The following is a 16,494-nucleotide window of genomic DNA, read 5'->3' on the forward strand; positions in this document are numbered from 1 at the left end:
TGTTGAAGTTGCTGTAATATTTATCATGTAACCACTACAATTAATTCAATGAAGAAACCACAGTAACCACAAATTTTGCCAAACTCGTAAAACATCTTACTCCCTTTCACTATAACTCAGAAAATAAGAATTGTAGAATACAACCATGAAAGCAAAATGTAAACTATTATTAAATTTATCATTGTGACCCTGCAGAAAATTTGCTCAAGTCAATCCATCTCCAAGGATTTAACTTTTAAATGAAGGTATTCTGCATTGTCTTATACCTCAAGTCATTATTGACACACAGCCAGAAAGTATAAATTGAGCAGATTTACAGAATGTTGCAATTTTAAACTAATTCATCAGTCACAGATTTGAAAAGTCATTCTACAGAACTGTAATACGTCTATCTAAGATGAATAGGAATGGAAAGCTAGTTTTCAAAATTATAGTAAACAAATAATACTTTTTTCCAGAGCAGAATAACAAAATAAAGGTAACTTCAAAAGTATCAGCTGACACTTGAAGCCAAAGTGGTGATGGTTGTACAGAACTTGATCAAATTTACTTATATTCCCCTATTTCTTTGTATAATGAAGTTAGGTATCAATATGTTCAATGTTTCAATTTGAAAATAGTTTTGCAGGTCTGTTTTACAATATTGACAGACTTTACTTATTGAGAAGTAAACACTCCTTGACACTAAGTCAGAACTGGGTCTGTGAGCGCCACTGATCAACCTGAGAACCAGATTTTTTTCTATATTGTCAAGAACAACAGATGTTTCAAAAGAAGCCTCCATTACTTTCCCTCGTCCTGCTTTCAGTGCATACCTTGCAAGTTCCTGAGTTATCAGGAATTAATTTATTTCTTGCAATCACAGTTATTTTCCCACCAGTATGTTACAACACTGAAATAAAACATCTTTGCATTGCACTGAGTGTATTCCCCAAAGAACTCCTGCCTGTTCAGCTGCGATCCAGAGTTCTACATAATAAAGAGTGCTGCATAATCCAGATTCATAACCCAGCCAGGCCACCTGTCAAGACCACTAACGTCTCCCCTCAAACAAATCAGACCTAAGACCTTAATAGACCCTTACTTGATCAAACAATTTCATAACTAGCAATCACACAACAAAAGCCGTGCCAACGACTACAGGTTTTTTTACATTCTGTAGGCCTTTGCGCCATTCATTATTTCTATGAAGAATGCATTTTCTGTAGTGAAGCCTGTTACAGAAGTTCTGGTAGGCAATGCGGAAGCCAAAATGACTGAACTTGGAAGAACAGATAAAATTAGAAGGATTATGAAATACACAGATTTACCTGTGGTTAAAGAATACAAACTTGATGAGGGTATAGGACCTTCAGCAATCAGCTTACTAGAGTTGCATGGAATTTATTCTCAGGAAATCTCACATACATTACCAAAGAAAAATTAGCCTGAACAAGGAAGCCCCTCATTAAAGATTTACAGTATACAATTTAATTATTTTGAGACGTTTGTTGCAAATACACAAACTTCCTGTCATTCTTTCATTGGCATTTTAAAGATCTGAAACTGATATATAGAGGATAGAGAAATGCATTGAAGAACACAGGATTTCATAGTTTTTGATTATGTATTTATTCTATAATGCTTCTGGAAATCACTAACAGTTTGTATAACCTAATACCTGAAATGTAATTTACCAGAGCCTTGAGATTCCTCTGGAGAGTTTACTTTAATGACATCTATTTCGAACAGCAATGAGGAAAACAGTTACACAGTTTTATATTTTTACTGCAAAACCAGGCCTTGAAAGAATTAGGCACCTTTATAGCTAAAGTTACTATCAAAGGTGTTGTTAGAAGCAACCATCAACACACTAGACAATTATTTATATCCAGCAGACAGAGTTTAATATAAAAATCATAAGAAAATTGTATAAAAAGTTTTGTCATGAGACTGACTGACTGAACTATTTTACACTCGCTACTCTTGTAGGATGATTTGAATCTAATTTTACAGCCACTAAAACCCACTTACATTGCAGTCAGTAACCTTATATTAATTCAGCATCAGAGAAGGATGTGCTTTCTGGCTGACGTTATATGTGCACAAATTCGTTATGAATTCTGTTGTGACATTTTTTCAGACCCAGAAGTGAGTTAATCACAAGAAATACTATTGTTGTAATATCCCCTAGAACCAGCCATGAAGAGCACAGTAGCAATATTTCCCTAAGGTTTACACATAAATCAGGAGAAAATAGTTGATAAAAACATTCACATTTTTCAAGAGAATTTATGGAAATTTTCTTTTTAATAATGGAAAATTTTGTGGGCCCTGAAAGTGTCTTGCTTAGAATTTTTAAAGGCAAACTGATAGAGTCAAGCTCCTGACCTCCGCTGAATTCCAAAGGCACTTCTTCCCTTCCTGACTCTCTTTAGAGTATCAGTGGTTGCACAGACAAGCAAATCACATATACAAAAATTATGGCTGCTCCAGACCTGAGCACTCTATATATGTTCAAAACAGGAAAAGCAATTTTCAGAGGAAAGAGGCCTTTCTTAATGGAAAAAAAAAAAAAAAAAGAAAGAATTATTTCCCCCTTCCTCCTCCTAGACTTAACTTTCATTTTCAATAGTCACTTTTTCAGTAGTATCTTATTTTGTCTGAAGCTATTAGATATATACAGGGAATACTGAGAAACATAGTATCATATATACAATGTAATTAATTTTTAGTGCAATGGGGTTTTATTAAGTTTATAGTTTAATATATTCAGTTGCTAAAATGGAATAGTGAAGCTCAATTTACACCTCAAAGGCAAAATCACCTAAGTATTAATTCAGCTAAATTACTTATTGCTAAGTATTCATTGTGCAGTTATTTTTTAATGGAAATTTCTGTAAATAATTATGTTTGTCAGCTCCTGGCACATCTTATACCATTCTTGATGTTAAAAATAAATAAGTCATAAATCTGAGATTTATTACTTCAGCAAATGAAATACCTATGTTTTTTAAAAATATCATGTATGTCCCAATTTATGTCTGAGAAGTTACCTTGTATAGTGCATACATTCCATCAATGGAGGGTGTACAGGGCAAATCAACCAACCAATTGAATAATAAAGATATTCACCAGCCTACGAAATTACAAAGGACCCCACCAAAAACATTTCTAAAACTATTACTTTTGTTCTGTCTCCACAAAAGCAGACAAGACTTCCTCTGACTAATTGGCAACTTAGCTAGAGGACAATATGGTAAGATTTCAAAGATGCTGGATTAAAATGGAGGAGGAATTATTGGGTTGTCAGCAATAGCCCCCAAGCGAAACAATGACAAAGACAAAATCACAATCTGTTGTGCTCAGCTTCACAACAGACTATCCAGAAATTACAGTAATCAGGCAGTATCAAATGAGAAACAAGAAGAAAAAAATAATTTTCCTTCTTGCCCTTTGTGCTATACACTTCTGAGTAAATTAAGTTTATTTTGCATTTCTAACAAGGTTGTTGGTCATAGTTCCCTCTTAGAGGAGGTTTTCCCCTTCCTCTTGAAAACTATAGATATTGGTGATCATGTTCTGGATTTCCTGATTAAATCCTAATTTACGGACTAACCCTGTTGGAATTAAAAGCGAGCAAATGATCTTCACTCACTACAACAGCAAAAGACACTACATGACATCTGCTGGAGAGTGATGGAAGTGATTAATATTGTTTGCTTTGTTGAGGATAGAGTTTTCAGACATTGGTCGTTTTTGTAATTGCCTTTTCCAACAATTCCAGCCTACCTTGCTTCAGCAACTGTTCTGCAACAGCTTCTGGGTAAAATCCTAGCACAGAGAAAATACATTATTCACATCAACTAACTTATTACGTGTATACAAGCATGAAATAGCTGGCCTTACTATTTCTCTCCCAAAAGCCCCAGAGTAAAAAGAGCACACATGGTTGGACTGTCAAGTGGTACTCCATAAAGGAAAAGAAAAAAAAAAAGAAATAAACAAACAAAACCAAAACAAAAATATCCAAAAAAATAAACAAGCGGAAGAAAAAAAACACCCAGAAACCAGATCAGTACCCAGAGAACACCCTTAAGGAGATCAAAGTTCAATCAGACTCAGTTCACCCTAGAGTAGTTATAACTTTCATAAATCCATTTAAGGCAAAGTTTCTGGGAAAAACAATATACAATGAATTATTTTAATGTATTCATTTTGAAGTTTGATATTTCAGTGTCTTTCATTTTCATTGGCACTGAGTTCACACAAAATGGGAAAGCAGAGCAAACTCTTGTGTTGTCAGCTTTCAGAAATGTTCACTTCTTCCAGAGATAAAAGTACAAATGTATTAGAAATGTAAATGCATCACATCTAAAAAGCTAAGATTGTTGAAAAGAATAATGTCAAACTTAGTGATGCCCCAAAAAATATATTTCCTACTTTGTTTGGCAAGTTTAACAATGAGTCAAAAAATAAAAACATGAAGCTGGACCTTTTTGTGATATTTGAAGTTTACTAAGTGTAAATCCTCCTGTAAGACTGAAAAAACAGAGACTAGCAAGAGTTAAGGAAGGATTTCACATTTCCATGAATTCCCATCAAACCAAGAGAAGCATACTGATTTCTCTTTACAAAATAAAGTGAGGCCGCTCTACCGATACCTGTCATTTTGAGTAAAGCTGTGTTTGGTGCTACTGGTACCAAAGCTGAGATCAAAAGATCACTCATTCCACAAGTCCATACTAGACAACTAGTCAGATTTCATCTCTAGAATCTACATTCTCTCCTTTTCCCTCCTTCACCCCAATAACAACAAAAGAAAAAAAAAAAAAAAAAAGACACTCAAACCTCAGTTTGAAAATACATATGCTGACAATGTTTAGAGCAGGCTCCCCTGTTGTGTTTTCATAATTTGAGCCCTTCTAGCAAATGGTATAAAGCCATAGATGCCATCTACTCTAGATTTAAATGCCGTAACAAACATAAAGATGGCTTTTGTTGAGCAAAATCCAGGATGTTCTTGTTCAGGAAGCTTCTCCACAGCTAAGAACAAAAGCAGAAGTCATCTTTTTTGCCCTTTTTTGTCCAGTCTCCCTCTGCTGGCATATGACATGGGGTCCTACACATGGATAAGGAAGGTGAGGAATACTACTGAAATACATTTCTCACTTTCAAATTAAACATAGGGACAAGATAAATGGTAGTAAAATCACGTAGTTACAGTCACACAACAGTGCTTTTAAATAGGAATATATTTATTTAATTTAAACAGTGAAAAATAATAAGTATAATTAATAGTAAAATATCTTATTGAACATGGAATCTAACAAGACTGTGTTTTCTAAGAATTTACATCAACTACCTCAGCACCCCCTACTCCATCTTCTCAGTGACCCACTGCCCTCCAACAATCCCAGTTTATTATTTCCTCTGAATATGCTTTCCCAACAGCAAAAAGACACAGAAAGTATTCCCAGCTTCCTCCAACATCCCTGAAACAACAGCTGGACAAAAGACACTAACTGCTATAATTTGTTCCAAAAAAGGAAGCACTGACTGGCTGGGTCATTATGCCATCAGGAACAGACATATAGTGAGCTCATGCTGCAGTCTTTCCCTTAGAAGGATAATAATTTTTGTCCTTTTCCTGTAATATTCCAATACTTTATGAAGATTTTAGAAACCATGTAATTCTGAAGCCCCTTCTGTGATTTCAAAATTAATGGAATTGGCCACTGGTTTCAAAACAGTGGAGGAGGAAGGGAAGAAAAACTAGCAAATTAACAGAGTGCAGTTGTAGAAGTGTTGTCCCCTTAGGAACCAGACTAAAAAACTAAGAAATCTTTTTCCATGGGACACACAGTAAAATCATACACTATCTCACAGATTTTCTGACTACAAACACATCCACATACCATAGACTATAGTTGGATATAATTTCTCATAGATATATGAATTTTAATAGAATATCTGTAATTACTATAATATTTGTTATTGCAATACATCATTTGTAGGCCCTTGGATAGAAGAACAGTTGTCACATTATGACAAAAATTTACCTTGTAAGTTAGCTTGTTATTCGTATAATTGGGCACCCATAAAATTTTTCGAGTGTTCTTTGCCACTTGGCAATCTATCACAATGTGAGCCTGTGCCAGAGGTTTCTTCCCTATTCCCTTAAGGATGAAGATGGTTTCAGTGCCAGTTGCACCATTTCGCAGAATAAGCTTTCCCTATGACAAAGGAAGAAGAAAAAAAAAGTTTCAGCAGTGTAAAAGTCCCCTTGGTTGCCAAACCAACTCCTTTAGTCTATTAATCTTAAATCTAGGCAACAAAGCTTGCTCACAAGAAAGTGTTCCTATTCACACTTCTAGGTCTAAAGTAAATTCTGCTGTTAAACAGAGAAAAATATTAAAAAAAAAATAAAAGCTTTTATTTTTACTTATTCTAAATTATGAAAATCAACAATATTCATGTTCTAGATTTTATACTTCTCGGTTTCCTCCTGGAATACAAATACCCAAGAAAATATGTTCTCATGCATCCTTAGTCTTCATATAAAATATAATTTTGCTCAATCATTTCCATCTGTCCTTCAAGAAAAACATACTTCATAATTTTTTTTTGTAGTCAAAGGATTCGGGGCTTTTGTCAATTCTATAATACTAGATTCCTAAACTACATTATATTTAGTTATTAATGCATGTAGAAGTGTCACTAATGTTTGACAGAACATTTTGTGTGTGTGTCTTTGGCAATTCACATATTTGAATAACAACCTGCAGTCAAAATCTCTCAGCTAGTATACACACAAAAATATGTATACTGCATCTTGCTAAAGGCATCATAGCCTTTGCTCTGCTCTTCATTTTAGCATTCAAAATACTGAATACTCTGATGGAAAAAGCAGCTTCTAAGTAATGCCTTAACTTGTAACAGAAATTATTTTATGAAACAAGGTACCCATCACCTAAATTACATCTGGAATATTGTGCCCAGTTCTGGGCCCCTCAGTTCCAGAAGGACAGGGAACTCCTGGAGAGAGTCCAGCGCAGGGCAACAAAGATGATTAAGGGAGTGGAGCATCTCCCTTATGAGGAAAGGCTGAGGGAGCTGGGTCTCTTTAGCTTGGAGAAGGGGAGACTGAGGGGTGACCTTATTAATGTTTACAAATATATAAAGGGTGAGTGTCACGAGGACAGAGCCAGGCTCTTCTTGGTGACAAACAATGATAGGACAAGGGGTAATGGGTACAAACTGGAATACAAGAAGTTCCACTTAAATTTGAGAAGAAACTTCTTCTCAGTGAGGGTGACTGAACACTGGAACAGGCTGCCCAGGGAGGTTGTGGAGTCTCCTACTCTGGAGACATTCAAAACCCACCTGGACGCCTTCCTGTGTAACCTCATCTAGGTGTTCCTGCTCCAGCAGGGGAATTGGACTGGATGATCTTTTGAGGTCCCTTCCAATCCCTAACATTCTGTGATTCTGTGAAATTCATTTGTGGTGTCTGCATGCAATGAGAAATACCCAATGTTACCACTTCAGTACTTAGGTAATAAAATACAATTTAATATATGTCTTTAAATTCAGACTAGCACAATGTACAGTTTTATGATCCAAGTTCAGAATCTCTACAGAGTAACTGGTCATTTCATTAAAATGGAGGGTTTGTAGAAGACCAAAAAAGGAAGAGATAATAATGGGTGGGGTGAGGAAATCAACAACTAATCTTCAGGTTTGCAAATTAGTTCTTCTGTTTTTTAATTCAGCTAGTAGGCAATCTTTCAATTTCTGAGTCTCAAGTAGGTACTTAATGTTAGTAAGTGATTAAGCATTTTCATAATTATAACATTATTTCAAATTTTGTTGACAGATACATCCTTTTCACATATTGAAACTAATTTTCCTCTTACCTTTGTTATGCACTCAGCGACAGGCTTGAACATGAGAGGATACAGAGCTGTTCCACCTAGGCCCACATTTATTAGAGAAGGACCATAAAAACCATGTCCTTCCAAAATTGCTTCAAGTTTCCACTCGTGGTTAGACATGTTATTCTGGAATCAAAGTAAAGATGTAAATTAGATTATGCATTGAAAGCTCTTAACATGCATTGCAGCTTTTACTTACAGTTAGCATCAAACCAGAGCACAGTATCTACTTTCCCAAAGTACTGGCCCTGAGTACCTTTGGGGAGAGTAAAGCATATTTCAAAAATGAATTAAGCTAATAAAAAATCCCTTATTCCTGGCAGCCAGAGGTACTGGTACCCACACTATTAGCAACAATACTGTCAGTAGAAATACTCATTAGAAGAATATGTACATTTACAAGTATTTTTACTGTACTGTTTAATGCTTCCCAAAATTCTGTCCCTTTTCCAGCTGTAGAAAATCTTAGTGTGCCTCTTTGAAGTGCTGATGTAGTGTACTAGCATATACTGTCTAATTTGGCTATTGACTGTATTACAGGATCAGTCTTGCTTACGAATTAAGGACTTCATCTCCAAAGGAGTAATTACAGTCCTGTGTTCTCAGAAACTGATCTTTCAGGAGACTAATCTATGTTAAAGAATGCCTGTCCTTAGTAGTATGAAAGGCTATTAAGACAAGTTTGTCTTGCATCCAGAGGTATCACAAGAGTGCGTGTTTATAGTAGAAAGTGAGCTTTCGTAATGTACGTTTGTGGGCTGTATAAAAATACTAAAAATAAGATAATGCTATCCAGCCTCCTATTATTTGAAGGAACTACATGACCAAACCTTCAGTCTGCAAAAAGGTTAATACCCATTTGAAAAAAAGAAAATAAACTGGCATTCGAGAATGAAGACCTGCCTTGTCAAAACCAGAGAAGACTGATCTGATTTATGAAAAGAGGAAGTAATCTTTTGACCCATAATGGCCTTCATGCATGTTTTATGTTCAATGATTTCTGGTGCTAGTGGTATTAGATGCTGCCTTTCATCCACACTAGTGATGATTACACCAATAAGAATTTCTGCTTAATCTTGAACACAAAAACTTGTCAGCTGGAGAAATTTAGTTGACAAACATGGTCACTTTGAAATTCTTCTGTAACAAATCTTTCTAATACAGCATGAATTTGTCTAAAAATATCTTCTGAAGAAAGATGTTAAGGTCAAACACAAACATTAGAAAATGAAAATAAAATACTGGTTAAATTCTACTCCCTTGAACTTGTGCATTAACAGTTTTAATTAATAATCTAATTCTTATAAGATCTCTGCTTAATGCAATATCTTATCTGAAGCCTGTTAAGTCAAAGAGAAACACAATCAATGCTAAAGGAGTCAGAATCTTTTCACAGGAAGATAGGTGAGTAAATCCAAGGTGCATAATAAGGCTGCATGTATACGACCTGTACCTCTTTCACTGGAGAGGCTTAAAGTGAATGATGGAACAATTACATTCATTTGAAGCTTGTGAGAATTATGAAAACTTCAAATGTTCAGCCTTAACTCCCATTTAAAAAACTAAACAATCACAGATTTCAGATTCAAGTGGATTCTTGTTCTGGTTCTGTCACTTAAATTTTTCTTTCTTAATGAAATAGTTCCTCATTTACTTTCACAGAGCATCCACAGTATGGTCTTTCCTTGGACATCAAGTCTCCGTGTTGTGTCTGCCCTTGCTCTTGTCTACAAAATCTCATAGCAATTTTTCTATAAATTAACACACTAGTATTCTTCAGTGGCTCCAATATCAAAAGGTTACATCAAGTACACAGGCCAAACCACAGTTCAAATCTCTGGAAATATTTTACTGTTTTATCTTTTAAAGAATCTTTATCATTTCTCTCTCAGCTTAACCTCCTTCCCTATCACTTTTTTTTTTCCTCTTTTAAATTAAAAAATGTCTCTAAATTTTCAGCAATACTCTTCTGAGGGATATTTGCTCCCTGGTCTCACTTCTCAAAGGTTTCATATACAAAATCGATATGATAAAACTATATGTGCTATACTGCCTATGCTTGCCCTATATTTTAAATTGTATGTAATCTAGTTCTTCTATTTATTCCTCAAATCTTTCCTTTTTTTTTTTTTTTGAGAAACAATACATTTATTTCCTAGATTAAACAACTCTTCTTTCACTTTCAGTGTGACAACATTATTAAATAACAGATTAACAATTATCAGGACAGAAGTGAAACATCAGAAATAAACCCACCAACTCATAATTTACTTTAAGAACTACCAGAAACTATATTTCCTAACAGGTTATATTATGTCCAATATGGACTTGAATAATAATACTCAATTCACTATTTACATGCATTTGTGCATTTTACAAACATACAATTTAATAGAATTGATCTGGAGTCAAGTTTTTCAAAATTCTGAATCTTAATTTAGTGAACTTACTATTGGAATATCCTGAATGACTGGTTGGTAAGCTGGAGTTACAAATTCAAGCTCTGCTTCAGCATGGTCTGTATTCACTACACATTCAATCTCATAGACACGAACATCACAGGAGGATTTTAGAAGAATCCAACAATGGTAGCAACCAGCATTTTGAGGAATGAATTTTATAGGAAGCTCAACTGCATCACTTCTATCTAAAAACAAAACAAAGAAATTGCAATGTTGTAAAGCTTTTCAGAAGCATTGAATTCACATGCAGAATCTGGAAAGAGTTCCAATAAACTGTAGGAGACCGTAACATGCAACAATTTTAAACAAACAATAGAATCTTAGGACTGTTACCGTTTAAGCATAGACAATTTTTTATTTTCCTAGGAAAAGGTATATTTTAGCATCTAAACAATGTTTTCTATTGTTTTTAGTAGCACGCAGAGAGAAGCATTCTAAAAGGTCTATTAAATGTAGTAGAAAATGTTAATGTATACACATTTCTGTAAATATCAGAAAAGTAGAGTAGTTATTATACTTCTAGCAACACTTACCATGAGAGATATCAACAAAAATATACTATATTTGGCTAACAGTAGCCCCAACAACAATAGATTTCTGTGGAGTTTAGTAGTTCTCATGAGAGCTATTCATTAGACTTTTCCTATGCACAATTTTGGATTGAAAGTCTGAGTCTTCAAAAATACTTGGGGTGTGCAAATTGGAACAAAATCACGACAAGTCCCATTTTTCAAATCCATAGAATGTAGGAATAACTCCCCACAGTAATCTCTAGAGTAAGGAAGATGTCCTTAAGGACAAATTTGACTTGTTAGAGAGCAGTGTAGGGGAAAGGGACCTGGGGGTCCTGGCAAACAGCAGGATGACCATGAGCCAGCACTGTGCCCTTGTGGCCAGGAAGGGGGTGGTTAGTAGGTCGAGAGAGTTTCTCCTTCCCCTCTACTGTGCCCTGGTGAGACCGCATCTGGAATATTGTGTCCAGTTCTGGGCCCCCCAGTTTGAGAAGGACAGGGAACTGCTGGAGAGAGTCCAGTGCAGGGCAACAAAGATGATTAAGGGAGTGGAGCATCTCCCTTATGAGGAAAGGCTGAGGGATCTGGGTCTCTTTAGCTTGGAGGAGACTGAGGGGTGACCTCATTAATGTTTATAAATATGTAAAGGGTGAGTGTCACGAGGACGGAGCCAGGGTCTTCTCAGTGACAACCAATGATAGGACAAAGGGCAATGGGTACAAACTGGAACACAGGAGGTTATACTTAAACATGGGAAGATACTTCTTCTCAGTGAGGGTGACTGAACACTGGAACAGGCTGCCCAGGGAGGTTGTGGAGTCTCCTATTCTGGAGACATTCAAAACCTGCCTGGACACATTCCTGTGTAATCTCATCTAGGTGTTCCTGCTCCAGAGCGGTGATTGGACTGGATGATCTTTTGAGGTCCCTTCCGATCCCTAACATTCTGTGATTCTGTGAAATGCTGTCCATATCTGAACACAGCTAGGTCTAACATTTCTGCTGCAAAGACTCCTCTGGCCTTGCTTACAGAAAGGATCAGACTCTTTCATGGTATTTTAAGCCCTTCACTAGCCCTTGTAGGACACTTGTCAAAGGAGAAGGGAAGACATGTGAGGAACTTCAGAGACTGGCCATAAAAAGTTCACCACTCCAACACTCCCCAGAGTCTCTAAGAAACCTGAAAAACTACATGAAGACTGCAGCTGTAAAAACTTCGCTGTAGTTTTTATGCAACAATGTTTCTGTTCACTGTTTTCCAAGGTTAGAAATCAACACCTTAAATTGGAGAAAACAATGAGGAAAGTCAGGGACAATGTGATGACACAACAGAACCTTACAGATAGATCTCCAAACAAATTGCATTTCCCTGAGGGGGAACACCTGACAAATTCTTGTGGAATTTCCCTTCTTCTTCCTTAACTTATTTTCTGATGATATGTATGACAACTGGACTTGAACTATTCTAACATCTTCAATTATGACTACTGAATTTTGAAAGTGCAATCAATCTTCATTTGCGATGCTGCTCATTCTATTTCACAAAGTGGTGTTCCTCATGTATGCAGTTCTCACTTCTCTGTAAACGAACAGCAAATTGGAGCTTTCTTGTTGCCTTATGTCATCACTATTTCAGATTTTTCACAAAAATAGCTCAAGTTCAAGAAACTAAACATACAGAATGATATTATTAATCTTTTGACATTACCAGGCTATCAAAAAGATTATAAATTGCACCTCAGGTTTAACCCTCTCTGAAATAAATTAGTTTGTTCTCTTTTAAAGACAAGATTAATGGCCTTGTAATTTCTGAATTATTGCTTTTTTTTCTGTTTTGTCACCAAGTTATTATCCCCATTGGCTATCTTCTGCAAAGGTGACCTGAGTTTGTCAGTTATGAAAAGAGTGAACCGGTCCTTTCTATTCTTCAGTTCATTAGAACAGTCCTTAATTTTCTCTGTCTACAAGAATTATTTTAGGATGTTGAAACAAAGCATTTACTTAAAATTTAAAGTACACATTTTAAATACTTGCATTTCAAGATCAAGTAGATGTTTACAACATGTAGTTGAAGAAAGATCATACAGTGTTTTAGAAGTTCCAAAATATTTTTGCAGGAGTTTTACGTTCTTGCACTAAATGAAAATTGTAATTACTAATAACTAGGGACATCTTTCACTGAGTTGGACCCATTTCTGAAATGCATACTTTCCAACAGAAATGCCTTCTATAGAAAATATTAAAAAGAAAACCAAGAACAGTATTTCTACCCATCTTGCTTCATATTTATATTATTTTGGCATTATTTTTGTTGAAATATTTGTTTCTATGCATTAAAATTATATTGGAAAAAGGTCAGTTGAATAATTGAAATTCTAAGATAAACTACAATCAATGGAAAGGAAAGCAAGTGAATGGGTAATGTTTATTTAACATGGTAAGTCTTTCGTGCAATAAGACATTGTTTATGAAGTGAGACAAGATCTCCAAATCCAAATGATTACAGAAATCACTTGCCTGTGAATTACAAGTGAAGGTTGTTTTTATTCTGCAAAATGTTTTTTCATGTTAATTTCAAATACCATAAAGTGAACTGGGCTTAAAATCTTCTCACCTTAGCATCTTTTCTTCTTTCTCAGTTTTATAACATATTCAGCAAAGTTTAGTCTCAGAATTAGTTTAAAAATTTAATGAAAATCATACAGGGAGTCACAACTGACCTAACCATTTCTAAGACAAAAATAGTAACAGTAAACAATGGGCAGCATTTATGTTATTTCTGTGTAACAGGAAGCACAGTCTGCATCTATCAATGAGACAGCCAGCATTTTTCCAACAATGAAAAGTTGGGCAGAACAATATAGGGGTTTGGTACAGTTTCCTCTCCTAGACAGTGTGTTTATTGTTTGATGGGGAGCTACCTCATGTGTAATAGGCAAACAGTTCTGTTTTATAGATTTATGTTAGACAAATATGGGAAACATTTACTTGATCCTGAATCTCAAGATCTGAATTGGGTTGAGTGGTGAGACAGTTGTCAAAACAGGGATATTTGCAAAAGTAAACTTTTGGTGTGTAATATCATCACACATTCTTGGAAAACTAAATCACAGTACATAGTTGTTGGTCGTGTTCTCTGGCAACTGCCTAGCATCTTGTCTGCCATTTACTTATTGCAAAAGACAACCTGATTACCACCTGGAATTAACAAAGTCCATCTTACAACTCATTTTAGATATTCCTCCTCACCTGAAGTTAAACCTCTAACTGCATTAGCCAACAAACAGTACTTTTCAAAGAAAAGGACAGGTTTTCTGACATTAAAATGTAAGAAAAAACGTAGTCTAGAGTTTAGTAATAATAGCAGTCAGTAGTCTCTGTTTATCCCTGTTAAAAATTGTGGGAGGAGGGAAAGAACAAGAATAAAATGCTATTCTTCCATATCACGATCTGTTGGCATTATTTCTGAAGGCAGGTCTACAGCAGTTAGTCAACTACTTGCACATTATATTTGCTTTTATTCAGCAGTGATGGTTCTGTCTATTTAGAAGCTCAAAGCTAAATTTCACAGTGAACTTATCTAAGCCTCTGACACTGTGCATGTGTCACTAATAGCTGGTTAAATTATCCTGAAGACTGAATTTGCAGGTATGGACACCTAGAAGGTTAAATAACTAACTATACTGAAGAGCCCAGACTCTTCTGACTTTTGGTGAAACATCAGGTTTTCAAAAGAGCTCATCTGAACTAGAATATCACTCTACTCAGAATTCTTGAAAAAGCAACCATTCTTTTACATCCTTTAATAAGTGTTGATATGTTTTTGCTATCACTGTGTATGTTTATTTGTGGATTTTTCTTTCACTTTATGTGAATACAACAGATTTGTAGAAGAGTTTCTAAAAAAAAACCTACTATTTATTGGTTCTTTATTCCCACTTAAATACAGTATATTGTACATATCTCACCAAACAGTTAAATACACTTGATCAATCAGAAAAGGAAGATCTACTGGGGGAAAAACAAAAAATGAATGAAAACAGGTTTTCCTTAATTTATTTAAAAATTAAAATGGCAGAGACTTTTTTTCAATGTCTTTTTATGAATACTCAGCAGCCATGTTCATGTATTATATTCAGCAGCCAGTGAAGAGCTGTGTGGCACTACATTAAAGTAGAACAAAGAGTTTCTTAGTGGATGGTTGTTTAATACACATTATCCCTTAGTATTTCTGAATAATACTCATAAAAGCTTTAGAAACAAACAGTCTATACAGTCACTATGTCAACGGGCAACTGTAGTGTTACCAAGTAAAAAGTTTGCTTGATACAATTTAAGAAATATAGTAAAGCTAAAGTGCTTTCTGAAGTCATCCAGTGCGTAGCCTCCACTGAAGAGGATTAACCAAGTTATAAAGTACTACACTGAGAACTGAAACATCCCCTGCTCATTGCAGGAGAATTGGACTAGATGACCTTTGAAGGTTTCTTCCAACCTAAGCTGTTCTATGATTCTATTTTACGATTCTATGAGAAAAACACAGTAGAGTAATAATTCAAAGTCTCTTTATCTAAAATCACAACAAAGTTAAGATCTCTAAAACTTATGTCTAAAAGCAGTATCTTCTAAGCCTCACAAATGCAGTGGTTTCAGGACTGCACCAAAGAGAAACATAAGCCTTGACACTAACAGTGATGCAAGCAAATGTCGTATTTCACTGACAAAAACCTAAACCACATATCAGCATCCTGAGCCCTAAAGGCTTCATTTGTCAAGAACGCTTGAAGCCTTTGCTGTCTATCCACATGTTGTTCTTCTAGGCAGACTCTGGGTTTCAATGAATTTTCTGAATCTCAACTCTGATCAGAGAATAAGGTAAATGATACTCTGAAATGTTTTCTGAGGATTGACATCCTTCTTCACCACAGCAGTGGAAGAGAGAGGCCTTCCAAAAGTTTTTCACTGTACAATAAGGCTTGCAGCAAATACCACTCCACTGAATTTCTTACTGCAGGTATTAAACACAAAAGAAATGCGTTCAGACTAATGTTTAATTCCCTCTCACTTTTGCAAAACCAAACCAAGTTTCTACTAATACATGTATAGTAGAAACAGCTATTCAGTAGATATACCTGTAATGAAAACTATTAGGATAAAGACATATCATAATTTTTCAGACCCACATTTTGAAACAGAATTATATTTTAAATAGAGACTTTGCATGAACAAAGAGTAAAAAGGAATGCTACCACTTATACTTTTTAATCCCATTTGTGCCTCACTATTCTGAATTATTAAAACCACCAAATGTAATTTAATTTTTATTAGTATAGTGTCAGTTAAGTCACAGAACTTAACTCTGAAAGTCTTCACATGATATAGAGCTAGAATAAAACCTCAAAATGTAAACAGTAAAATGAAATAACAAAATTCGTGTTATTGGCCAATAACTATGTAAATTTTCTGTAAAAGACCAAGGCTTTATTAAAAAACCAAACAAACAAAAATACTAAGATGCAGGAAAATTTATACAGCTTGAGGACCATGGAAAACTAGGATGAAACAACAGACTTACCAATAATGCTTTATTGAACAACAGATTTT

The 16,494-nt window shown here is 35.2% G+C and overlaps 1 protein-coding gene across 1 annotated transcript in view; it reads right to left on the reverse strand.

The window, feature by feature from the left end:
• CFAP47 (cilia and flagella associated protein 47) overlaps nucleotides 1-16,494 on the reverse strand; it is a gene marked incomplete at both ends in the record, with an annotated part of 300,742 nt that overhangs the window by 137,767 nt on the left and 146,481 nt on the right. Inside the window, 3 exons of the mRNA XM_082076298.1 lie at nucleotides 6,042-6,215; nucleotides 7,899-8,042; nucleotides 10,367-10,563. Of these exons, the coding sequence (XP_081932424.1) occupies nucleotides 6,042-6,215; nucleotides 7,899-8,042; nucleotides 10,367-10,563 (515 nt within the window). The remainder of the gene's footprint in view (nucleotides 1-6,041; nucleotides 6,216-7,898; nucleotides 8,043-10,366; nucleotides 10,564-16,494) is intronic.

The sequence above is a fragment of the Streptopelia decaocto genome, assembly GCF_964273445.1.
Source record: "Streptopelia decaocto genome assembly, chromosome: 1".
Taxonomy (NCBI): domain Eukaryota; kingdom Metazoa; phylum Chordata; class Aves; order Columbiformes; family Columbidae; genus Streptopelia; species Streptopelia decaocto.